Consider the following 25,978-nt stretch of genomic DNA (forward strand, 5'->3'; position numbering starts at 1 on the left):
TTTATCGTTTTTTTTTTTAATATTACTGTGGTTTACCACGAATTCAATAACGATATTTAATAAGCAAGGCCTTTTTAACTGAATCAGAGGAACATCGCTCATGCTCAGATTTACATGTTGCAACTAATAAAAGATTTCTTTATCTTTTAATTATTCATATTAAAATGTTCTCACTGTGAAAAGATTTTGGTCTTTCTTAACAGGATACTTTTAACATTATACTGCAGTTAACTTTCATTAAAAATAACAGTGACTATGCTGTTAAGTTTCTACAAATACCTAGCACGCTGACTGACCAGCTTTTGCCTCAGTCAGTTGAGTGAGTTCGCGTCTTGCGACTTATCTCACAAGTAACATTACATAATTTCATAGCGCACGTGCAGAAATTATTAAAAACCATATACATAGATTGATTGCTCACAAAACGAAGTTTGAAATGCCCGCATTCTCCACCAATTCTGTAGCAACAATGAGTTTTACAGAATAATTAACTCAAATGATATATAGGGAATTTGAATAGACTCAAACATTGCATCAACCTCACCTAGGGCCCCCTGAAATGTTTCCTGGAAGCACTGGGTAAACTCCAGCGCAAATTCTATGTAAAAAACCAACGAATCAACTGCCCTATTCGCACCTACCTCGTCACAGCTCGAAGTGCTGCCAGTGCTGGGGCCCGCGTTCTGAAGACCCTACGGAGCTGGGGGTTGGAGGTAGACGAGGCCCTCTTTTTGGCGGGGGCTCCTAAGGGGCCTCTCCTACAGAAGATCAGGCCTCACATCTTCTTTGATGATCAGATGTTTCACATTGAGGGTGCCCAGGAGCTTGGTACAATCGCTGCTCATGTGCCCTATGGGATTGGACAGAAGTATCATAAGGGGAAACGCATAGACACAAGTGATGCCAAAAAGTTTTGATGATTATCAAATGCAAATGTCAGAGTCCCATGCCTTTAGGTACCTCAACACCTATGCAGTGTCTTGCATCTATTCTATACAATAGTTATAAAAAAATTTTTTTTACTTATATTAATACTGAGCTGGGAAGTGAAGCACATGAATGGAAGCCTCTTCACGTTAGAGGTCATTTTATTTATTTGTTTGCTTCAGAGAAAGTTTTGAACCTTGATCTGTACAGATAGTTTAGTTTCGCTGTAAATGACCTAGTATATTATGTACTGTATATTATTATGTAGCATGTTATGTGCTGTACTAATCTGTCAGCACTAAGAGGTTAAAACTACTGTGCATACTGCAGCCCTTTCTTTTTCTTTTGGATAATTATTTTGCAGTTACTGTAGATGCATTTACCAGCCTTTATGCCTTGATCATTACGGCTTTTTAAGATGTTTAATAGTTCATCTTGAATCAGAAAGAGATTTATTGCCAAGTGTGCTTACACACACAAGGAATTTGTCTCGGTGAAAGAAGCTTCCAGTGACAAGTGACAAGACACAGATAACAAAATTAAAATGAGTAAAAAATAAATGTAAAAACAATACAATAGACAACAGACAGTATATTGCATGTACAGATGTGCAATACACAAATTATATTCAAAGAAATGTGGATAGATTCATGGTTTATTAAATCAATAACGTGCAATAAATATAAGCATAGATAGTTGGGTATTGCATGTTTTATTGCACAGTGGGGAGAACATTTAAAGATAAAAATTCAGAATATTTAATTCTATCTCAGGGAACATACATTGCAACTGTCTATTTTATTTATAGTGTAAGATGGTGTTCGATGTAAATTTAGCAGATTTGAATCTACTCAGTCCTAAAACTGATCTGACCACTTGTGTTCCTGATAGACCTTGCCACAATATTTAAAGAACTGAGCAAATCCTGAAATAAGGATGAGAGTGTGAAGAATGTGTTACATTGTATTTAGAATGTGTTTATCATGAAATGTACAATGTTTAATTTTGTTTTGTCCACAAAACTGTTGTTAAAGACTGGATTTATTCTGTATAATCGTAAATTAAATGAGTGATCTTAATTGAGTGCGCTTTATATTGTGTGTCTAATTAAAGCTGTTAAGTTTGTAATCCTAAAACAAATTTGTTGGTCTCTTGAAGGTCTCTTATTCACTACACTTTCCCTAAAATAAGCCAGCAATGAAAAAATAAATAAAAATGGTGTAAAAAGTACAGTTGCAGTGAAAAGCATTTCTGAAGGATCACGTGACACTGAAGAGTACTGATGTAATGATGCTGAAAATTCAGCTTTGATCACAAAAATAAATTACATTTTAACCCTCTCAGGCTCAAATTAAGTTTTAGTAACTTAGTAACTTTAGTAACCTTTAGTAAAGTTTTTAGTACTCCAGATACATAAAATATAAAATAATAAGGTTTTTAGTTACTTTACTGTTGCAAATCTGCAACGCCTGCCTTGAGAGGGTTAAAATATATTCAAATAGAAAACAGTTATTTAAATTTTTAAAAATATTACACAATATTACTGTTTTTGCTGTATTTTGGATCAAATAAACGAAGCCTTGGAATGAATCATGAATTACATTCTGCATGATAAAATATAAAGATTTCACAGTGATCTTCTGTAAAAAAAAAAAAAAAAAAAAAAAATTGTTACTACATTACTGTAGTAAAACCATGTTTTACTACATTTTATACATGTGAGGACGAGCGGAGAGTATACTATAACATGATTAGCCTAAATGTTAATAAATTAAGTGTATCAGCAATCATAAATCAAAGAAGAAATTTCTTAGAAATATGTATATCTAAGTGACGAGGATCACTCGTCGCTTTGTGTAAGTGCCAGTACGAAACAGCGGGGGCGCACCTGTTATGATTCTCCGATGGTAAAAACAAATTATATGTTGTTGTATTACTTATCAATATATAGTTTTTGACCAGCGAATGTGTGCAAATGTGTATTTTTTTTTATCGTCATTAAAACGGCGACGGCGCCTGCCGGCAACACATTACATTTTCATCTACAGGTTACAAACTAGTTTTTGTTGCTAAATAGACGGAGCGCTCAGTTTTTCCTGTGGTAAAATGCATTTGGCCAAAATCGCATTTTATAAAAGATGAAATGCTACTGTATGCACAGGCTATTTAAGTGTTGGCTATATATTGGCTATGACTAGATCATAGACAGTAAAAGAAATGGACACAGCGACCCCATTGGAACTCAATTGAGACAAGTGAAGCCCATTTTTAGCATTTTTTGGCACTTCCATTTCTGACACGCAGACTCAAAGGAAGCTTGACGACGTCAGCAACCTGTCTGCCAGTTGTAAATCTTCTAAGTGGCTGTGCGTGCAAACTGCCATCGTTAATCTTGCAGAGACGGCGAGCTTGAGGGGGGAGTTCTTTGGCATGAGTGAGCAGGAGTAAGTATTCTGATTAATTATTTTGTATAGTATTTTGAAATGTAACGCCAGTACGCCATATTAAGTTAATTGCCTTAATTTAGTCAAGTGGTTATGACGCAATCGTTAGCCTATTTTTTACAAAAACTGTTTCTACGGGGCCATAATGTAACATAGAAGGTAATGGAGCCCTTTATACATTGTCGTGTATCTTTAGAAATAAATAATGGACAAACGGAGTCTTTAAACGCCTCAGATGTAAAGTTATTCGCTGTCAAAGTGACGCCAAAATGAATGGGAGTCAATGGGAATGCTAACGCAAGTGAAGTTCTGCTAAAAGATGGCAGCCCCCACCCGACTTCAACTTCCGGTCGAGTTCCTTGCCGCCTGGACTATATGGCAAATGCTAGCCCTCTCTCTCAGACGATGTCCCACATGTCTCAGTCAGTCTGTCAGACATCCAATAAATAAAATATGAGCCTTTATAGACATAGTGTTTAGTAGTACTTATTCAAACAACAAGATATTTATTTACCCTTCGCAAAACTTTGTTCAGCTCAGCTGTTGTCTACCGTGCGGCTGCTGTGGAACTTTTGATTCAATGAATAAAGAGGGGGCGGAGTTATCAGCTTACTGACAGCTTGAGGACCGAATAAGATTTACACAAGCTCGTTTTAAGAACTTTCATTTGCGAAATATTAGTAAAACAGACAGACAGACGTAAGGGTGACCAATAGCATTGATAAAAATAAAATAAAAAACACCACTAAAAAAAGGGCACTTCGGAGTGTAAGGGCAAAAAGGACATGTGCTCTGCACAGGTTGAGCCCTACCTGTGCACGTGCCTGAATCCCAAGCTTACAGCAATACGTTAAATTGCATAGACATGAACAACCATCAATCACATAATTAGCCCTTGCATTTCCATTACGAACAACACATTTGGCACCAAATTTCTCTTCTTCGAATTGAAATTGTAAATAATTGTTCTAGTGGTGTTAATGTTGAAAGCTGTTGTGTTAACAAGTTGGTTGCTCATCTTGCTTGGGACTTGTGGCACAGAATGTTTTATGACTTCCTGAGGAATCGGAGAAGAGAAGAGAAGAGAAGAAGAGAAATTTGGTGCCAAATGTGTTTCACACACAGATTTGATAGACTCTTTAATTTGTCTGGTTTGACTCATTTCTGTTACAACTGCGAAGAAAAAGACTGGGTAGCTGTAAAAACAACGATGAAGCCCCATTTGAGTTTAAAGAGCCTCACAGATGGGAAATCAAAAATTACCTTTATTACAGTGTATGATGTAGCTGTCCATCAGTGTAAACAATGTGCAAAGTAATTAAACCAAAAAGTACACGATTTATAAAGTTATTGGCTTCTAAAGTAAGGAGTCGACTCTGAATCTCTGAAACGAGTCGTTATAGATTTCAAATCTTTTGCCCATCTCTATGTATGTCACTAGAAACACTTTGCATAATAATCTCCGCCTACCGTCTTGGGAGAAACGGAACTCTGACCTGCCCCACCCCCCCACACAGATGCTCTGGTTGGTGTGATAGCATCATGTCGAGGAGACAGTGTGTTTTTAATTGTAAAGGCAAGTTTGTTTCATTTTCACTGCCAAAGAATGAAGATCAGAAGAACCAACAAATCCCTTTTGTTGTGTTCACAACATTTCACTGATGACTGCTTTTCTAATCTAGGTGAGTAAAAGGCGGGATTTTCAAAGCGTTTGGCCATAAAAGAGGGTTCATTACCAACTTTATTTAGACCAACGAGCATCTCCGAATCACAACGCGAAGTATGATTATGAAGTTATATGTTTGTTTTCTCCCGAGCGTCTTATCAGTGTGTGCTGTCTGCAGCCTTTCTCTGCACTGATCTTCATTTACAAACACGTCATTAAAATGAAGTGTAACTCCGTGAATACTCAATGTAGAGACATGAGAGAGATATCTATAGAAAGCTTGACATGTCTTCTTTAAAACTAAATAAGTGCTGCTAACAGATATTCTGTGATAAAGTAATCCATATGAAAACAACGCGATGTCCGTTTTTCACGTCTCCCTTCATTATATCTAATGTGACCACGCCCCTGAGCTGAACGCGCTATTCAGATTCAAACTGAAGCGCACGGCTTGAATACACCCACACAGAAGAAAAAGCAGCGAGACTGTTCAAATTTTTTATTTTACTGTTTGCTTCGCGATGAGAGGAATAAGACATAATTCACCCCAAAAAGATGCTAACGCATTGTTTACCATGAAGTTGTGTGCGGAACAACCAATCAAACCTGAATATGTCAGTTGACCAATCAGGACACAGTATGCTACCGAAAGGTGGGGTTTAAGGAAACTGAATCTTTTGAACAGCTTCGCGCGAACCGTTTGGGGATCTCTGAGAATTGAGGTAATTTTAAAATGATATTTTGACAAAATGACAATGTTTTTTAACATTGGATGGATTTAAACCTATTGTACAGGACTTATAAACAGTGATAGGAAGCTTAGAATTTTCATCTTACTGGCTCTTTAAGTATTTGTTCAGCTGATTAAAAACTACCTTTTCTATAATTTTGCCTATGAAAGGAAGATTAGATATTGGTCTAAAATTGCTCAAAATGGTGTTATCAAGATTGCTCTTTTTCAGGAGGGGCTTAACAACTGCAGTTTTCAGGGAGTTTGGAAATGTCCCAGAAAGAAGTGAGGCGTTCACCACTAAACAGTTAAGCACTCTTTTTAAAAAAGATGTGGGAAGTGTGTCAAGATAGCTGGTTGACTATTTTAGGTGCGGCACTATGTCTTCCAGAATTTTGCTATCAATTGCTCTCAATTTTGATATTGTGGCCGAATCTGTCTGACCTCTGCATTACTTGAGGATGTGCTAATCGTAATCGCATTCCTGATATAAATGATTTTTTCAGAAAATTAGGAAGCAAACTCATTGCATTTACTGTCTGAGTGCATTTCACTGAGAATCTGACTTGGGGGGTTTGTTAGTTTCTCAACAGTGGCAAAAATAGTATGAGTGTTAAGTTACTGTTTATAAGGTTTGAGAAGAAATTCTGTTTTACAGAATTACATTATACGTTAATTGTTCATGTAGGTGTCAGCTATAATGCACAATTGAATTGAATGTTTGATATTTATTAAAATAAACTGTAAATCATATGTAAATTATCCTACTTTTTTCACATGGGCTCAAACGCAAACTTTAAGCTCAATAGCATTTGAGGAGAAAGACTTGCAGTCTTACAATTGTAATGTGTTAATTTAGGTGTCAGCTACAATGCACACCTTATACATTTTTAATATATTTTAAAATGATAAATAATTTAGGTAAAAATGAGACCCGTTTATCACTGTTCCTGTAAAAGTGTTTTTTTTTGTTTTTGTTTTTTTTTTTACTTTCAGATTCCCTTACGAAAATTACACATGGTTTTAACAATAATGCCACAAACCATCATTCTTGTAGCCATGGTAACTGCAATTTTTTTTGTTCCTTCAAATAATAATTAACAAAGAAGTATTAATATACTGTAATATAATTTTTGTTGTTGTTGTTGCTATAAAAACAGACATAAGCCATCAATAGCCTTTAAATTGACTTAAAATGCATTATATAAAAAACAATGAGGCAATAATGATTGGTTAATAATAACACTGTTAAAATACATAATGTAGGCAAATACAAAATAAACAATTTATGTACATGTGTGACTGTTTGTGTGTGTGGATGAAATCACACTGAGAGCAGGTGGATGGTTACTCAAATCTTGCTTTACTGGGCCTGGGACAGACAAAACTGGGACAAACACGAAAACACACCAACACACAAACACACCAAAAGCTGGTTAGTGTAGGCTACATCAAAGCATCAACATTGCTCAGAAATCAGCAATGAGAGATGTGAGACTCTGCTGGTAATGACATTTTTACAGAGTGATCGTGAACATATAGTGGAATAAAATTCAAAATAAAACACACATTAAAGAAATAAAATAAATAATTGTCTCTGTTATTTCTCATAACTTCACATAAATACAGAGAAACTATAATCTTAAATAACCATCATTTTGCATATTTTTGAAATACAGAAAAAGAACAACTAAAATGGTGCTGTTACTCTGTTCAGTACCAGGCGGCAAGGAAGTCGACCGGAAGCTGAAGTCGGCCGCGTGCCGGCATCTAGTAGCAGAACTTCACTTGCGTTAGCATCCCATTGACTCCCATTCATTTTGGCGTCACTTTGACAGCGAATAACTTTACATCTGAGGAGTTTAAAGACTCCATTTGTCCATTATTTATTTCTAAAGATACACAACAATGTATAAAGGGCTCCATTACCTTCTATGTTACATTATGGCCCCGTAGAAACAGTTTTTAAATAGGCTAACGATTGCGTCATAACCACTCGACTCTTTGTCGCATAGTAGGGAAATTACCGTACAGACAGGAGGAGAAGCTCGCAGGCAATTAATTTAATATGGAGCACTGGCGTTACATTTTAAAATGCTATACAAAATAACTAATCAGAAAACTTACTCCTGCTCACTCACGCCAAATAACTCCCCGCTCAAGCTCGCCGTCTCTGCAAGATTAACGATGGCAGTTTTCACGCACAGCTACTAGAAGATTTACATCTGTCAGACAGGTTGCTGACGTCATCAAGCTTAGTTTGAGTCTGCGCGTCAGAAACGGAATTGCTAAAAATCACTAAAAATGGGCTTCACTTGTCTCAATTGAGTTCCAATGGGGTCGCTGTGTCCATTTCTTTTACTGTCTATGTTCAGTACGTGTGAGCATATAGCCCGTGTTAATGCTAACACTTAATTCAGCTTATATTTTTACACAAAACATGACAAATGTAAATATAAAACATACCTGGGACAAACACGACCAAAAGCTGGTTAGTGTAAACTACATCAAAGCATCAATGTTGCTCAGAAATCTTAAATGAAATCAACATAGATACGGAGTTCACAAGCAGGTTAACATACACATGCATCACATTTAATCATCGCAAATAACACATTTTGACTCTACTGACAGAAACAGGAACTGACAGGCAAATGAAGTAAACTTGTGTGTAATATTAAAGTCCAACCTTGCACTTGAAAAGAATCTAAACTCCATTTATGACACAGCACTTATTGATGCGACTTACCAGCAGTGAGAGATGTGAGACTCTGCTGGTAATTACATAACTCCGCCCACAATATCACGCACACAAATGCGACTCAACAGCCAGCCAATGTCGAGTTTCCCCCAATTAATTCATGAATTTAATAGCATTATTTAAACTCCATTACACATGTTATTAAAAATGCCTGCAAAGGGAGCCAAATGCCATGTAATTGCTGCTGTTACACTTACAGGACAATCAAATCCTTGTTTAGGCTACTGACCAAACATTTAATTCAAATATTCACTTAATCTTTCATTTTTGGCCACCTTTTTGCTATAGATGACAAAGCCTTTATAATTTCTTCAACAAAAAAACGTGCATATCACAACCCTTACAAAAATAAACCATGGTTTTATCATAGTAAAACTGCTTAATTTCCTTTTGCATGATTTCTGAATGCTTGAGACTATAAAATAAATTAGAGTCATAATAAAGTTATAGCCATAGGCAAATGTTGAGAGCAACAATTGTAATTTGTAAATACTTTTTTTTTATTCATTACATTTTTTATTTGATTAAAGTATTATTTTCACCCCTACAGGTATAGTAGGTGTTTTTTTCCATCATATTTGAGGAAGGGGGGCACAGCATTACAATCCTGCTTAGGGCACCCATTTGGCCAGCCCTGCTGAAGCGTCTCGTTTTTAAGGTGGAACGGATAGCATCAATAAGAAACTGCGAATAAGAAGCTGAATTCAGCCTTGTTATCTAGTAACAGTCTAATGCACACAGCATGCAGAGTAGTTTCGTTTCAAGTGAAAACAGAGCAGAAAAGCTTGGAGGTTTTAAAAGAGTGCTAAGGGAATTATACACATGAATATACAAATTTATGAAATGTACTCTGAAGGTTTTGAGTGTTTTCAGAAACGATTCGATGTAATTTGGTTTTCATCTTTGCTCCATATAATACCTGAAGGAAGTGTTCGCTAGCGCATTATTGCTTTGTCCACTGAGGTTACTATACTTAGCCTTTACATGATTTACAGAGACTTGTATTTACATTCAGCCTATTATTAATACTCCTGTGGTGACCATACTCAGAATTTGTGCTCTGCATTTAACCCATCCAAAGTGCACACAAACAGCAGTGAACACGCACACACTGTGAACACACACCATGAACAGACACCTGGAACAGTGGACAGCCATTTATGTTGAGGCGCTCTTGAGCAGTTGGGGGTTCGATGCCTTGTTCAAGTCGTGGTATTGACGGGCCGAGACTTGAACCCACAACTTTAGGGTAAGGAGTCAAACTCTCTAACCACTAGTCCACGACTTCCCCAATTCAGTTTCTGTGTGCCCTGCTGTAAATTTTGACCGGTTGATGAAAAACTAGCTAATGTGGATTCTAACAATTAACAATTCAGATAAGTTTTGTAGAACCATTTTTGGAGCAGATGGAATACATATAATCATAAATTATCATATCAAATTTGAGGATTACATGCTTTATTTGAACTTTTACATTAGATATTTCAACATGCTATTAAAGGGGGGGTGAAATGCTATTTCATGCATACTGAGTTTTTTACATTGTTAAAGAGTTGGATTCCCATGCTAAACATGGACACAGTTTCAAAAATTAAGTTGTATGATTGAAGGAGTATTTCTGTTCCAAAAATACTACTTCCGGTTTGTCACAAGTTTCGGAAAGTTTTTTTCGAGTATGGCTCTGTGTGACGTTAGATGGAGCGGAATTTCCTTATATGGGTCCTGAGGGCGCGTCTGCCGGAAGAGCGCGCGCTCCCGTATAGCACAGCACTGAGAGCACAACAGACTTCACTGATCAAAGCAAGAGCGTCGCGAAATGTCACAAAAGGAGTGTGTTTTTGGTTGCCAGGGCAAGACAACCCTGCACAGATTACCTAAAGAGAAACAGCATTAAGGGACCAGTGGATGGAGTTTATTTTTACAGAGCATCAACGGAGTTGTGTAAGTGTTTGTGTTTGTTCCCCTGCATTTCGAAGATGCTTGTTTTACAAACAAGGCCCAGTTTGACGACGGATTTGCACATCGTTTATTTCTTAAGGATAATGCAGTCCCAACGAAAAAGGGTCACAATCGTGTGTTGGAACCGCATGCGGTGAGTGAAACGGCTTCAAATATCTCTGTGTTGTTAACTTAGCTGTCGACGTGTAAGCACATCAAGTAAACAACATGTGATGTTGTCATCAAACTGCATGAGTAAAACTGCTTCAAATATCTCTTTGTTGTTAACTTAGCTATCGGCGCGTAAGCACATCAAGTAAACAACATGCGATGTTGTCATCAAACTGCACTTTCCACATGTACAGCTTAAAAAAAAAAAAAAAAAAAAAAAAAAAAAACGACAAAGTGGAACTTAATCATTTTCCAAAACCGCTAAGCAAATATATATACAGTTTCAGTACATACCACATAGAGCCGCTGTTGTTGCTGCTGCTCTTGTTAAATTTCATCCTCTGGATCATAAATATACGCTGAATCTGACTGTTAGCCATGGTTTGTTTTGGTTGGTTTTGTCCTCAGGTAATGTCACCACTTCCAAACGCTATCAGCGCAAAAGCCTATGGCTCTCGTGATTCTTTAGCTCCGCCCACACGTCACGCCTACAGACGATCGTGTTTTTCCGGAAAAAATCGGTACAGACTATCTTTCTCTTATGAATATAATAAAACTAAAGACTTTTTGGAGTTATGAAAGATGCAGTACTACTCTATAGGTACTCAAGATTAACAGGATATTGAGTGAAAACGAGCATTTCACCCCCCCTTTAAACTTTAGTGAGTCAGGTTGTCATTTAAAATCCAAACATCATTGGTAATGTTATTGTTTCAGCGATTATGCAAGCACAAAGTCATTTTATTTGTAATTTATTGATTTTTACTGATTTACCGTGATCATTTTGGTCACTATAATCTTCTGTTCTGTTTATTTTAGGTATGATCAGGATAACCCCTGCTAAAATATGGGGGGAAAAATATTGAATTAAAAAAGTATCTGCAGTGATCATAAAATAACAATCATACCAGCAACATTATGCAGTTTTTACCATTGATTTATCAGTAGTGCTCTACATTTACCACTAGATCTTGTATCTTAACTAAGAAAGAACAATGTTAAGCATTTTCAGTACATGATGTACCTGCACAAACCTGTTTAAACAAACGAGACTTACAAGTTTTCTCAGTATCAGCTGGCAAGTTTTCTATTGATGACTACATAAAGACATTGTGAAGAACTTGGCTAATATGACAAAGCATAACTGGATGACACTGCATTATTGGCTCAATTGGTGGTACTATATTTCAGCTGTCCTTCAGGGTGCGTTGAATGTTTCCCAGGGCACTTGACTGACACCATGTACATTTTCACACATTTTTACTGTAGCATACAGTCTCTTTTCTCAGTGTCATTTACATTTTAAAATAATTGATTGTTCGTTTCTGAAAAGGAGACACAAAGTAAATAAGAAGCTAAGAAAGAGTGGTTTTTAAGGTTGAACGGATAGCTTCAATTAGAAGCTGCAAATAAGAAGCTGAATTCAGCCTCATGTTTTAGTAACAGTGCACACAGCATGCAGATAGTTTTGATTCGAGTGAAAACAGAGCGGAAAAGCTTTGAGGTTTGAAAAGCTGGCCAAAAACTAACCGAATTTGCATGCCCTGATGTAAATTTTGACCGGTTGATGAAAAACTAGCTAATGTGGATTAAAATTTGTAAACAATTCAGTTATGTTATGCAGAATTATTAATGGAGCAGAAAAATACTTATACCCACTTATTAATCAATATAATAAATATATTTTCTTTATTTAAAGGCAAACATTTTAGGGTTTACTTGCTTTATTTGAACATTTACATTAGATATTTCTACATCCTATTAAACTTTTTTCAGTTAAGTTGTAATTTAAAATCAAACATCATTGGTAATGTTATTGTTTCAGTGATTATGCAAGCAAAAAAGTAATTTTATTTGTTGTCTGTTAATTTTTAAATATGAAACTTGGTTAAGTGATTTAGGTGTTGGTACTTTTTGAACATCTCCAGCACATTTTAACAAAACCGTGACAATACTGATAACTATGATAATTTTGGTCACTACAATCTTGATGAGAAATATTCATATTGTTACATCCCTAATTGACTCTTTATGTACAAAGGCCCCAGTGAGAGGTTTTGTACCTTTTTTCTGAGAGTATAATAACCAAAATGCACACACACAGACAAACACACACACAGGTATAGCTTTAACAAGAAAAGCACTAGATCTTGTTTCATAATGAAGACAGAACAAAGCAGGTGCAGTACACAATGTACCTGCACAAACCTTTTAAAAAAAACAAGACTCACAAGTTTTCAGTAGATTAACAATTGCATGATTTACCAAAACATACTAATATATTTTATAATTTTACCATGGAAAATATAATATAATATAGCATATCACACATTAAGACCTTAAAATAGAATAACAGAGTTTCTGTTTCTGCTTAAAAATACATTTTAAATAAATGTGGGAAAATATTAAGACTGAGATTATTCTTTTAATTTAGATTCTGATATTTTACATCTCCATATTACACATACAGTATCCAATATATTGTATGCTTGCATGCTCTCCTTTTAACCATGAAATGTGTCGTAATATGACATTTTTCCAACTATTTAACTATTTGTGGTTGATTGAATAAATAATTAACCCCATGTTATATGGGCATTACCATTGATACTGTAGATGCAAGACAAAGTTGTTTTTAACTTTCAGGCTATTGAAGCTTCTGCCTTTTGAATGCATCCTTGAAGGAGCCCTGATACAATCCTAATTAAAAAATTGTGCCGGAAACAGAAATCGAATCAGTTATCCAGATACTAAGACCACCTGATGTAATGTAAGAAATGTAAATGCGTCACCTCCTGACTGGCTGATGATCTGGTCTGCTTGTATAAACCATGTTATATGGTATTAATATTAATGCCAAGTTCAAATGCAGCCTTTGAGTTACATTTATTCCATATCAGCTTAAAGAAAAATCAAGATATGCACAATAACATTACTTATTGATGTTATAAAGCACAAAACTACAATGATTAATCGTTATGTTGACGAGCCCTGTGAAATTAAGATCTAGTTATCATACACCACACCCAGGATCTTGACTGACCTAGATGGTGTGTTATCAAGCCTAGCTGAACTGTGATGCTGTGTTGAAGTGCTGGGCTGGACTGCTTGATTTAAATGTAAATTAAAATGTAATTTTACTGAAACGAGTAAAAGGTAAAAATAAATAACGGACTTATAAAAAACTATATACACCATAAGAATAATAATTGAAGCACAATTAAAGAACAATGCAAACAATGCAATCCTGCAAAACAAGATTTACAGAACGCCTACTATTCAAAGATTCACAAGCATTGTTCCACGGTCTATAAATACAGTAAAATTACTTTCATTATCAGACAAGTCAACAGACAATTGTATGGTAGGTTTTCTAATACTTGTCTCTCAAATGTCACGTTTGTGTCTAACTGACTAAACTACTTTTTTTTTACCTGCTTTTTGGCTGTCAGTTTTCATGTCTGTTTCTTGTATTAGATTACTCTCTAAGCTTTAGTTGGAAAATCAGCAAATATGCTTAAACAAATCTAAGCTTAAATAAACTGGTTTTATATATATTCTGACTAATTTAATGCATGGAATAAGTGTTTTGTTGTCCACAGACAGAGATAACATCAGTCAAGCACTGAAAGGAGCAAAATCAAGAATAAAACAAGTCCATCCTCTGAGCTCAAAAGTATGCTGGTCTTCAAGTTTCATATAACAAACATCTAAGAAATAATACTGTTGTGCCCTAATATTTAATAAATCTTAAGTTTGAATTAAAAATGTTGGTCCTTCTTTAACCCCACTGCCTTTTTATTTTTCAGTGGCACCATTCACCATTGCAGTTTCATCATGTGCATTATTTAGACAAGAGAATGGGGAGACCTCCACAGGAGTTGCTTTTCCATTAATCAAGGTAACAGAATTTCAGGGAAAATGTATTTTCCTCTACATTATCTGTGTCAATCAATAATGCATTGACTTTTACCGTTAAACCCAGTTTGGAAATGAAAAGGTCATTTGGAATCCTCTAGTACTATATTAAACATCAGCAGAATGTATGTATTTTTTTATCCATGTGTATCTACAGTATTTTCACTGAGAATGCTTTTCACTATCTGACACAAATTCTGTAATACACAATTACTTAACTTAGTTAAATCTATCAAGAATATTAAGTCACCTCATTTGTTTAATTTGATATTGCTGTATTGAGTGAATTTGACCACTCTGCCCTAGGCACTTATGATGGTGAATCAACGTTTAAGGGAGATGGATCCAGCCGTTGAGGAGCCATTTAAAATTGCGTTGATATCTACAGAGATAATTGACCACTATAGTAAGTGTAGAAAACTGTTCAACAAAACTTTGTTTTCTTGCATGTAACAGTGAATAATTCTGAAAAATCTTCAAACATTGCTCTTTCACATTAAGATATATCATGGCTATTTACTATAACATACAAAACATTTTGTTGTGGTCAATGCAAATAAGGAAGTATCTCGTCTTCCCGAAGTATCTCTTTAAGTCACTGTAGACCCTAAAGATTTGTATTTTTTTTGTATAAAAATGAATAAAATAAGATTTAATTTTATTCTACTAAATACAATGTTGTGATGCTGTCTGCGCAGATCTAAAAATTGAGATTGTGAGATTGGAAAAACCCATCCTAGAACACCTGAAGGAGATCAAGCCTGTTATCTTCCTTTCCACAAACGAACAGAATGTGAGAGAGGCCATCAGTGCAGGTGATGCTTCAAGGTTTTTTTTGTTTGTTTTTTTCATGTAGGTATTTGGAGTATAAAACACAACAGACGTGTCTTCTATAACTTTTAAATGAGGCATTCTTGTTCAGGATACGGAGCAGCCACTATGTTCCAGAGAGATTACGATGAGTACAGTGATGAAGAGTTACGTGTGGCCTTTGATGGTGATGGAGTCCTGTTTTCAGATGAGTCAGAGAAAGTCACCGCAGAGAAAGGTCTAGAGGCTTTTAAACAAAATGAGCGTGATAATGAGGCCACACCTTTGGCACTGGTAAGACTGTTGTTCTGAAACCACTTGTTAGTACAGCTGATTCTTAAAAGGGTTAGTCAACCCTTGTTTTATTTCACATTCACAAGGCACACACCACACAGACTTGTTATTTAAAATGATATTCAAAGGAAGCTTCCACTGAATGTTCAACTGTAAAGGTGCTTCTGCTCTACACACATTGAGTGTTGAAAGTTTAAATCGAAAGTTAAAATAAGTTTTTAATGTAATAATATAGTAATTATCTCTCACTCTAAAATTAATTATTTTGCAGGGTCCGTTAAGTGACTTTTTTAAAGCTTTGGAAAGTCTCCAGAAGACACACCAAATGATTCATACTTACTTGGTAACATCACGCGACCCATCAAGTCCTGGAATCAGAGCCCTAAAGACTCTTCAGGAGAACAAACTGGAGATAAATGAGGCATTCTTTCTGAGTGGTGCCCCTAAAGGGCCTGTGCTGAAAGCAATCAATCCTCACATATTCTTTGATGATCAGATGACACATATTGAAGGAGCCCTTCAAAATGGGGTTATTGGTGCTCATGTACCTTATGGTGTGAAGAATAAGAAAGAATAAAACCTAATCTTACATGTAAAAGGGTGAAATTATATTTTCTTCCACATTATAATTTATAATGTCAGGAAAGCTACATTTGGTAATTATTTTCAGTCTTGTTTCTTAAGACTTAAAGTGTAAATTAAATTAAGGCAAATGCTGATTTTATGGTATTGTTGAGCTGTTGATTTTATTTTAATGGAGAATCTGATCAATAAATCATTACAGACATCTAGTTGTCTTTGTTCTGGTTTCTCACTATTATTTAACAGAGAATATGAAGACATTATGTTTTTTCTGCATCTCTCCCTCTCTCTCTCTCTCTCTCTCTCTCTCGCTCTTCCTTCTTAATAACACACCAGAAACTATAAATAATATAAATGCTCTCAACGACAATGATGTGGAATTCAAATAGATTACAACAAATACTTCCATAGCTTTACAAAAAACAATTGTTACATGCTATTTACAAAATGCACTTTAATAATAATAATAATGTCATGATTCTGCCCTCGTGTCCTTGATTTTTCCTAGTCTTGAGGCAGGATCATGACAGACCCGTGTTTTGTGTACAAGCGCATGGCCTTGTCTTTGGGCCATGTGCTTGTGTTGTCTCGTTCCCTTGCCCCGCCCCCCTTGTTAACCTAGTCGTGTCTTGATTGTCCCATCTGTGCCACCTGTCGTGTCTTGATTGTTCCCCCTATTTAGATCTCCTAGTGTGCTCTGTCTTGCGTCGGTTCATTGAGATTTGTTCCCCAAGAATTGTGATTTGTGTACCTCATATGTGTTCGTCATTCGTGATTGCACCTTGTCCTTGAAACTCCTCGAAGTCTTTTGTCCTGCAGTGAGTGTTTGTTAGTAGTTAGTGTTCAGTCTTTGTTTACCTTGTTTATTGTGTTTTGTAGAATTATTTAGTGTTTACCCTAGCCCTTGTTTTCCCCCTCGTGGGTTTTGTTTTTCCCCTTTTTGTAAATAAACCTGTTTGTGTTGTAAATCCTGTCTGCACCTGAGTTCCTCCTTGCCAAGATCCTGACAGAATGAACCGACCAAAAAGGAACTCAGCAGGCAGGAGGTCCCCCGAGCTCCAACACTTGGAGTTCCGTCAACAATGTTGGATGTCATCCCCCACCGACAGGAAGGGGGTCACCCTCCCATACTCGCCCGAGGGGGAGTGGATCCTTCGGAATTATGCCCGGCTGTGGGAGAGCATCTCCCAGGAGGAGCCACAGAGGTCCCCCCCACCTACCCAGCTGCCGGCGATCCCGGAGGGTCGTGTCCTGGCCGTGGCAACCCTGGGGGATCAGTTAGGTCCCTCCCAAGATCCTGAGGCACCTCCCACTACCTTAAGTCTCCCCAACAAGCGAGGGAGACGGTTTTCATGGGAGTCAGCTTCAGAGTCTTCGGCGTCCGAGGCTGCCCTGCCCGAGACCAAACTCCCCCAACCCGCCTCTGACCCAGCTGTAGCCTCTGCACCGCGCCCGAGGAGGAAGAGGAGGAAGAAGGGGCCTGCCGATCCTGTGACCCTGTCTCTTCCCGTGCCAGCAGCGGTGAGCGCTGGCGTGCCCGTGCCAGCAGCGGAGAGAGCTGGCGTGCCCGAGCCAGCAGCGGTGAGCGCTGGCATGCCCGAGCCAGCAGCGGTGAGCGCTGGCATGCCCGAGCCAGCAGCGGTGAGCGCTGGCATGCCCGAGCCAGCAGCGGTGAGCGCTGGCATGCCCGAGCCAGCAGCGGTGAGCGCTGGCATGCCCGAGCCAGCAGCGGTGAGCGCTGGCATGCCCGAGCCAGCAGCGGTGAGCGTGCCCGAGCCAGCAGCGGTGAGCGTTGGCGTGCCCGAGTCAGCAGCGGTGAGCGCTGGCGTGCCCGAGTCAGCAGCGGTGAGCGCTGGCGTGCCCGAGTCAGCAGCGGTGAGCGCTGGCGTGCCCGAGTCAGCAGCGGTGAGCGCTGGCGTGCCCGAGTCAGCAGCGGTGAGCGCTGGCGTGCCCGAGTCAGCAGCGGTGAGCGCTGGCGTGCCCGAGTCAGCAGCGGTGAGCGCTGGCGTGCCCGAGTCAGCAGCGGTGAGCGCTGGCGTGCCCGAGTCAGCAGCGGTGAGCGCTGGCGTGCCCGAGTCAGCAGCGGTGAGCGCTGGCGTGCCCGAGCCGGCAAAGAAGAGGGCTGTATGCAAGTCGGCAGTCGTGAGAGCGGAGGAGAGTGCCGCGGCCGACTCTGCAGCAAAGACTTTAGTACAGTGTGTCTCATCTCGTAAGGAGATGCCAATTGTCTTAGCGGCTAAAGCCTTTTCAGATTATTTGTCTAGTCTAGTCCGTATCCTAGAAGCCCCAGTCAGTCCTGTCTTGTCCCCAGACCCTGTCCCCAGAAGTCCCCCGTGTCCAGCCGTTGTCCCCCCGTGTCCAGCCGTTGTCCCCCCGTGTCCAGCCGTTGTCTCCCCATGTCCAGTAGATGTTGTCTCCCCGTGTCCAGCAAGTGTTGCCCCGTGTCCTGCTGATGTAGTCATGTGTCCCGTTGATGTGGCCCCGTGTCCCGTTAATGTCCCCCCGTGTCCTGTGGTCCCCCCGTGTCCAGTAGATGTTGTCCCCCCGTGTCCAGTAGATGTCGTCTCCCCGCGTCCCGTAAGTCTTGCCCCGCGTCCCGTAAGTGTTGCCCCGCGTCCCTTGTCTGCTCCTGTCATATCCCCTGTCAGTTGTCCCGAGACCCCTCCCCGCCCCTCACCACCCAGACCTGCCCGTACCCCCCGTCGTCAGCCTTCGTCCTGTCCTCCTAAGATTCCTACCCCTCCCACCCGCCCTGGTCTGTCCCCCATGAACTTTGTGGTCCCGCCCCCTCCCCTTCCCTGTTTGTTTTTTTTGATTTGTCACCCCAACCCTGCCGTTGTGTATTCATGTTTGCCCTTGTTGTTGTTCGTCATGTCTTGTTGGTTTGTGTCTGTGTCCCAGTCTGTCATGTCAGTCGTGTCCCGTGTTTGATGTTCCCTTGAGGAGCGTCTGGAAGCCGCTCCTTAAGGGAGGGGTTCTGTCATGATTCTGCCCTCGTGTCCTTGATTTTTCCTAGTCTTGAGGCAGGATCATGACAGACCCGTGTTTTGTGTACAAGCGCATGGCCTTGTCTTTGGGCCATGTGCTTGTGTTGTCTCGTTCCCTTGCCCCGCCCCCCTTGTTAACCTAGTCGTGTCTTGATTGTCCCATCTGTGCCACCTGTCGTGTCTTGATTGTTCCCCCTATTTAGATCTCCTAGTGTGCTCTGTCTTGCGTCGGTTCATTGAGATTTGTTCCCCAAGAATTGTGATTGTGATTTGTGTACCTCATATGTGTTCGTCATTCGTGATTGCACCTTGTCCTTGAAACTCCTCGAAGTCTTTTGTCCTGCAGTGAGTGTTTGTTAGTAGTTAGTGTTCAGTCTTTGTTTACCTTGTTTATTGTGTTTTGTAGAATTATTTAGTGTTTACCCTAGCCCTTGTTTTCCCCCTCGTGGGTTTTGTTTTTCCCCTTTTTGTAAATAAACCTGTTTGTGTTGTAAATCCTGTCTGCACCTGAGTTCCTCCTTGCCAAGATCCTGACAAATAATAATAATAATAATAACAGCACCTGTAGCCTGTAGGGAAGACTAGCTATCAAAAATACAATTACATAAATATATGCAAATTGTATAGGCCTATATATAGCTAGTGGATTGTGCATGTTTTAACATTTAGTTCATAACCATTCTGACCCTAAAACTAAAACATATTTTGTAATAACTGCCACTACCAAACAGCTGTTCGCTTAAAAAGAAAACACTCGAATGCATTCAGATAAGAGTCAACTAAAGAAGTATAAACATTTTACCCGAAACTGAAGTTTTCAGTAGCCTAAATAAAAGTACATCCATCTCCAAGACAAAACGGGTGTTGTTTAACTGCTATAGTGACGTGAAATTAAAACGGCACTTTAGAGCACTTAAAAATGATAAATGGGAACGTTGTAAATCTTTATTTTTCATCTATTTATTTTGCTTTTTAAGACACTTAGGCTGGTGACGTCACATGGTCGTGTTAATGCGGAGAGTAACTCAACTACCGCAGCAAGCAGGACACAACAATTCTGCCCTCCTGACCCCATAACAATATGAGCAAACCTGAAGGCACAGAGAGAGGAGGACAGTCCAAATCCGACAACTGCGAAGAAAAAGACTGGGTAGCTGTCAAAGCGTTATTTGACGAAGCGAAACATTTGTTGCTTTTGAATTGCAGCCCTCCAAACCTAGCAACGCTGTAACGATTGCGGTGTCCTCACGAACGCTGTTTAACATGGTGAAGGAGAGGAAGGTGTTTGAAGAGGAGGGGCTTGAGAGGTACATCGCGCACCAGCTAGAGCTCGAGGACCAGCCGTTTACCCCAGGAGTCTCGTTTCCTTTCGTTAAGGTAACAACAGGTGTAAGCTTTACAAAATGATTTTTCAAACAAAATGCATAATATAATCCTATATTTCAAAACTGATCATAACATTCAGCCTACATCCATCAGCACCTTTCAGGAACCTGATACCATAGGTACTGTAACTGGACACTAGTACTGTAATAGAGTGCAACAGTGGCCTCCTTCCTTTTCAGTATTTTCCACATTGTTTTTTTTACTTGAAGACTGGTTAGTGAATGTGTATAGTAAAAATGTGTACAGCTTTATTGCTCCAATCTCATGAAGAATTGTGATGGACAATCAAATGAAAAATGGATAAATATATAAAGCATTGACTCTAGTTATTTTGGCATGATTTGTTTGTTTCAATACTACCGATTGTGTAGTTTTGTTGCAGAATCATGAGTAATGATATGTAATGTAGCTTTCCAACATGCAGGAATACTGCGGTTAAACAAGATCTCGGGAGGGCTGCCTTTAATAGTTTACATGTTATCATTTTAAATCAATTCCCCAGTGGAGAATATTAATGGAATTTCTACATGGAGCCTGACTGATGCACTCTTGCTGCACTTTGCAACACACCTCGTTTACATCACCTAGGTATATTACTACTGTAATGTCATTTGGCATTAATTACAAATGACAAGAAATTCCAACAAATAAATCTTGACAAATTTGTAAAGCGGAGCAAATGCCTCGAGGGACTTTATTAACAACACAAAAGGGTACACAATATATTTATTTTTAGCAATTAATTCATTACACATTAGTAAAGTAGTTATTATCTAGCAGGTTTGGAATTTATGTATAGAAACTGTTTATTAGCACTGGCTCAGACAGATCTTAATGTTGGCACAATCAGTATAAGAAAATAAATAAATGTGGACTGGCCTGCACTGACCACCCATAGTGCTGCTACTCTAATATGAACCCTGTTTTTGAGCTTTCATACCACATGAATATATCTACAGGACAAGTAAAATTTGCACTAATGCAAATTGCTGGGAAAATCTTGATATCAACCTGTATGGAAAACTTATGTTTGCCTTCAGTTTTGTTCATGGATGGACTTTAGTTCTTTTTATTGCAGGGAAAGACTCAAACACAGAGCATTATTGTGTTCTGCCCACTGTTTATGATTATATACAACTGAACTAATCAACCATTAATCACAGCAGTGTTGCCTAACGTGGATATCCTTAGACACCCACAGCCATGCCTTTATTAATTTTCTGTTTTTCTTATCAACAGGCCCTGATGAATGTAAATGCCCGTTTAAGAGAACTATACCCAGACAGTGAGGAGCTGTTTGATATTGTGCTGATGACCAATAACCATGCCCAGGTCAGAGTTCGCCTCATTAACAGCATCAATTACTATGGTATGGAAATAAAGAAGGGATTTCTGTGACACAGAGACTTAAATGCTTAAAGCTCCTCTTCAACCAGAAAACATTTGCTAGCCTTGAATTTAGCCTTTTATGGTGATTGTCATTATATTCTTTAAAGGATTTGAATTACAAAAATCTCTTTCTTTTGAGACAATAACTTTATTTATGATGCACCTCAGCTTAAAAACCCTGCAGACTGTTTACATTCACATACAGCTACATTACACAGTATATGAAGTAAATATACAGAAGTAATTTTCAAAAATCCATAATGGCTTACTTTGAAATGATATGCTTTAAAGCACATGCAAATAAGAAGCAATAAGAATAAATAAGAATTTATGATGACAAAGAACTGTAATGAGGTCGAAAAACTTGATAATCAAAAACTAAATAGATGTTTTGTTTTGGCAGAGCATCCGAGGCACAAGCTGTAAAATCGCAGCCCTATTCTGGAAAGTGTGTGGGGAGCAGCGGCTCATTTGCATTTAAAGATGAATGCACAAATACAAAATGTTTTTTGCTTCCACTCAAAATGGGCATTTTCAAAATGGCATAAATTATCAGTGGGGTATTTTGAGCTGAAACTTCACAGACACATTCTGTGGACATCTGAGACTTAATAGGCCCCCTTTAAAATATATTTATTCTACACAGATCTAAACCAACATGCACCACTAAAAAGGAAAATAAAAAAAGTCAGTGCAGGTACACTGACCAAAATTTCCCTAAAGACATTTTTTATAAGGTTTGCAGCATGCTGGACAGATGCAAATGTACACTGTATGTACTGCATTTTACATAATATATGAACAACAATAACATTAATTCTCTCTCTGCAGATCTAACTATAGAGAGATTTTGCATGACGGGTGGAGAGAGTCCAATTGGTTACCTAAAGGCCTACATGACCAACCTCTATCTGTCCAAAGATTCAAAGAAAGTACAAGAAGCTATCGAAGAAGGTATTAAAAAAAAGGGCATTTTCATGTTGATGCAAAACCATCTTTAAATTAGTTGAACAGGAAGCTAAATTTGCTTTAAATTACCATTTTCACAGGAATAGCAGCTGGCACGATGTTCGCCTGTGACAGTGAGAATGAGCTCAGTGATACTCAACTACGTGTAGCATTCGACGGAGATGCTGTTTTGTTTTCTGACGAGTCTGAGATTATCGTAAAGGAACACGGATTGGACACTTTTTTTAGGCATGAGAAAGAGTTTGAGAACAAGCCTCTGGCTCAGGTAAACAAAGACTGGGTAACATAAAAATAACCACTAATATTCATTATTAATAGTGATACAAATTTTTTATCCATCATGTCATGTTTTGAGCATGCAACGTCTTTTTGATCCTTGATTTGTCATTGCATCAACCTCTCCTAGGGCCCCCTGAAATGTTTCCTGGAAGCACTGGGTAAACTCCAGCGCAAATTCTATGTAAAAAACCAACGAATCAACTGCCCTATTCGCACCTACCTCGTCACAGCTCGAAGTGCTGCCAGTGCTGGGGCCCGCGTTCTGAAGACCCTACGGAGCTGGGGGTTGGAGGTAGACGAGGCCCTCTTTTTGGCGGGGGCTCCTAAGGGGCCTCTCCTACAGAAGATCAGGCCTCACATCTTCTTTGATGATCAGATGTTTCACATTGAGGGTGCCCAGGAGCTTGGTACAATCGCTGCTCATGTGCCCTATGGGATTGAACAGAAGTATCATAAGGGGAAACGCATAGACACAAGTGATGCCAAAAAGTTTTGATGATTATCAAATGCAAATGTCAGAGTCCCATGTCTTTAGGTACCTCAACACCTATTCAGTGTCTTGCATCTATTCTATACAATAGTTATAAAAAAAATGTTTACTTATATTAATAATGAGCTGGGAAGTAAAGCACATGAATCTTCACGTTAGAGGTCATTTTATTTATTTGTTTGCTTTAGAGAAAGTTTTGAACCTTGATCTGTACAGATAGTTTAGTTTCGCTGTAAATGACCTAGTATATTATGTACTGTATATTATTATGTAGCATGTTATGTGCTGTACTAATCCGTCAGCACTAAGAGGTTAAAACTACTGTGCATACTGCAGCCCTTTCTTTTTCTTTTGGATAATTATTTGCAGTTACTGTAGATGCATTTACCAGCCTTTATGCCTTGATCATTACGGCTTTTTAAGATGTTTAATAGTTCATTTTGAATCAGAAAGAAATTTATTGCCAAGTGTGCTTACACACACACAAGGAATTTGTCTTGGTGGCAGAAGCTTCCAGTGACAAGTGACAAGACACAGATAACAAAATTAAAATGAGTAAAACAGAAATATGTAAAAACAATACAATAGACAAAAATACAATAGACAGTATATTGTATGTACAGATGTGAAATACACAAATTATATTAAAAGAAATTTGGATACATTTATGGTATATTAAATCAATAACACGTGCAATAAATATAAGCATAGATAGTTGGGTATTACATGTTTTATTGCACAGTAGGGAGAACATTTAAACATAAAAATTCTGAATATTTAATTCTATATCAGGGAACATACATTGCAACTCTCTATTTTATTTATGGTGTAAGACGGTATGATGTAAATGTAACAGATTTTAATCTACTAAAGCTGATGTGTGTTGCCTACCACTAGTGTTCCTGATAGACTTTGCCACAATATTAAAATAACTGAGCAAATGCTGAAATAAGGATGAGAGTGTGAAGAATGTGATACATTGTATTCAGAATGTGTTTATCATGAAATGTACAAATGTTTAATTTTGTTTTGTCCACAAAAAAAAAAAAAAAAGTTTTTAAAGACTGGATTTATTCTGTATAATCGTAAATTAAATGAGTGATCTTAATTGAGTGCGCTTTATATTGTGTGTCTAATTAAAGCTGTTAAGTTTGTAATCCTAAAACAAATTTGACTAGAAACATGCGTGTCTAAAGCCTAGCTCAGGGGTGTAAAACTTAACTCCAACACACATACCATGTAGTTTTATTGTAAATAAATAAAGCACGCATTGCGTTTTAACCCGCTTTGCCTTCTGGGTAATGTAGTTGAACAACATTCCAGTTACTTCCCACATGCGTGAATGAATGTTTACGCCTACAAACCTGCTCATGAACTCGACGTTGTTCGGGGCCACAGAACGATCAGCAGTGTGAAGCTTTTCCCTATTATAAACATATGGATGAAGAAGGCGTCGATATGCTGCGGCGAAAGCAGTGGTATCGGAAAAGCCACGGCCGCAGAGCTGCTGCGGCGTCAGGGCCGAGTGATAGTCATGGCATGTAGGGACCGAGAACGGGCGAAGAAAGCAGCCCTGGAGATCCAGCAGGAGGCCGGACCAGAGCAAGGGGATCTAGTGATCAAACTCTTGGATCTGGCGTCGCTTAAATAAGCCCGTATTTTTGCGAAGAGATAATCAAGGTACTGCACCAACACCAAGCACAGAGCGCTTGTTTCTCTTTTCAGATATTTAGAACAGTTAAATAAATATAAATATAGTGAACGCACAGTTTGGTCGAATTGTTTTTGACTAGCAACAAGTGCAGCGATTGTGCGCGAACGTCACGCGCTTTTACGTGCATGTCATGATATAATGCTAGAGAAGTTTGGGAAGAGCACGTGACTGCGCGCGCATGCAACATTTTAGAAACCTGCCATAGTTGAGGATTTCTTAGGGTAGATATATTTTATATCAATATTGTTTATGTACAGTGTATTGTTTTTATTTTACATATCTATAATATATATTTTCACTGTTGTTGCTCAGAAAAATATAGTTCACTGAACACAATTTAACCTTTTGTGACAGCATGTCTCAGCAGAGTTTGAGAACAGTAAAACAATTACAAAACACACAAAAAAATAAAGACCCTATTATTAAAAATATGCTATATTAAAATACAAAAACATTATTTTGGTCAACAGATATTTTAATTTATATGTTTATAATTTAAAACGTTATAAAACAAAATATAGAC

The 25,978-nt window shown here is 38.3% G+C and overlaps 1 protein-coding gene, 1 long non-coding RNA gene and 1 pseudogene across 2 annotated transcripts; 2 read left to right on the plus strand and 1 right to left on the minus strand.

Moving 5' to 3' along the window:
- Nucleotides 1-554: 554 nt before the first annotated feature.
- LOC113092333 (uncharacterized) lies at nucleotides 555-25,952 on the minus strand. The gene is made up of 3 exons (XR_003287547.1): nucleotides 25,106-25,952; nucleotides 23,472-23,680; nucleotides 555-850 (listed from the first exon to the last, which is right to left on the minus strand). It is a non-coding gene; the product is annotated as an uncharacterized LOC113092333 (long non-coding RNA).
- Nucleotides 14,869-16,250, plus strand: LOC113092332 (cytosolic 5'-nucleotidase 1A-like). Its single transcript, XM_026257906.1, has 4 exons — nucleotides 14,869-14,961; nucleotides 15,254-15,370; nucleotides 15,478-15,659; nucleotides 15,931-16,250. The coding sequence occupies exons 1-4, from the start codon at nucleotides 14,871-14,873 to the stop codon at nucleotides 16,234-16,236; spliced, it is 696 nt and encodes a 231-aa protein (XP_026113691.1). The 5' UTR covers nucleotides 14,869-14,870; the 3' UTR covers nucleotides 16,237-16,250.
- LOC113092331 (cytosolic 5'-nucleotidase 1A-like) lies at nucleotides 20,241-23,863 on the plus strand (annotated as a pseudogene).
- Nucleotides 25,953-25,978: the final 26 nt, after the last annotated feature.

Source organism: Carassius auratus, unplaced genomic scaffold (genome assembly GCF_003368295.1).
Source record: "Carassius auratus strain Wakin unplaced genomic scaffold, ASM336829v1 scaf_tig00214570, whole genome shotgun sequence".
Taxonomy (NCBI): domain Eukaryota; kingdom Metazoa; phylum Chordata; class Actinopteri; order Cypriniformes; family Cyprinidae; genus Carassius; species Carassius auratus.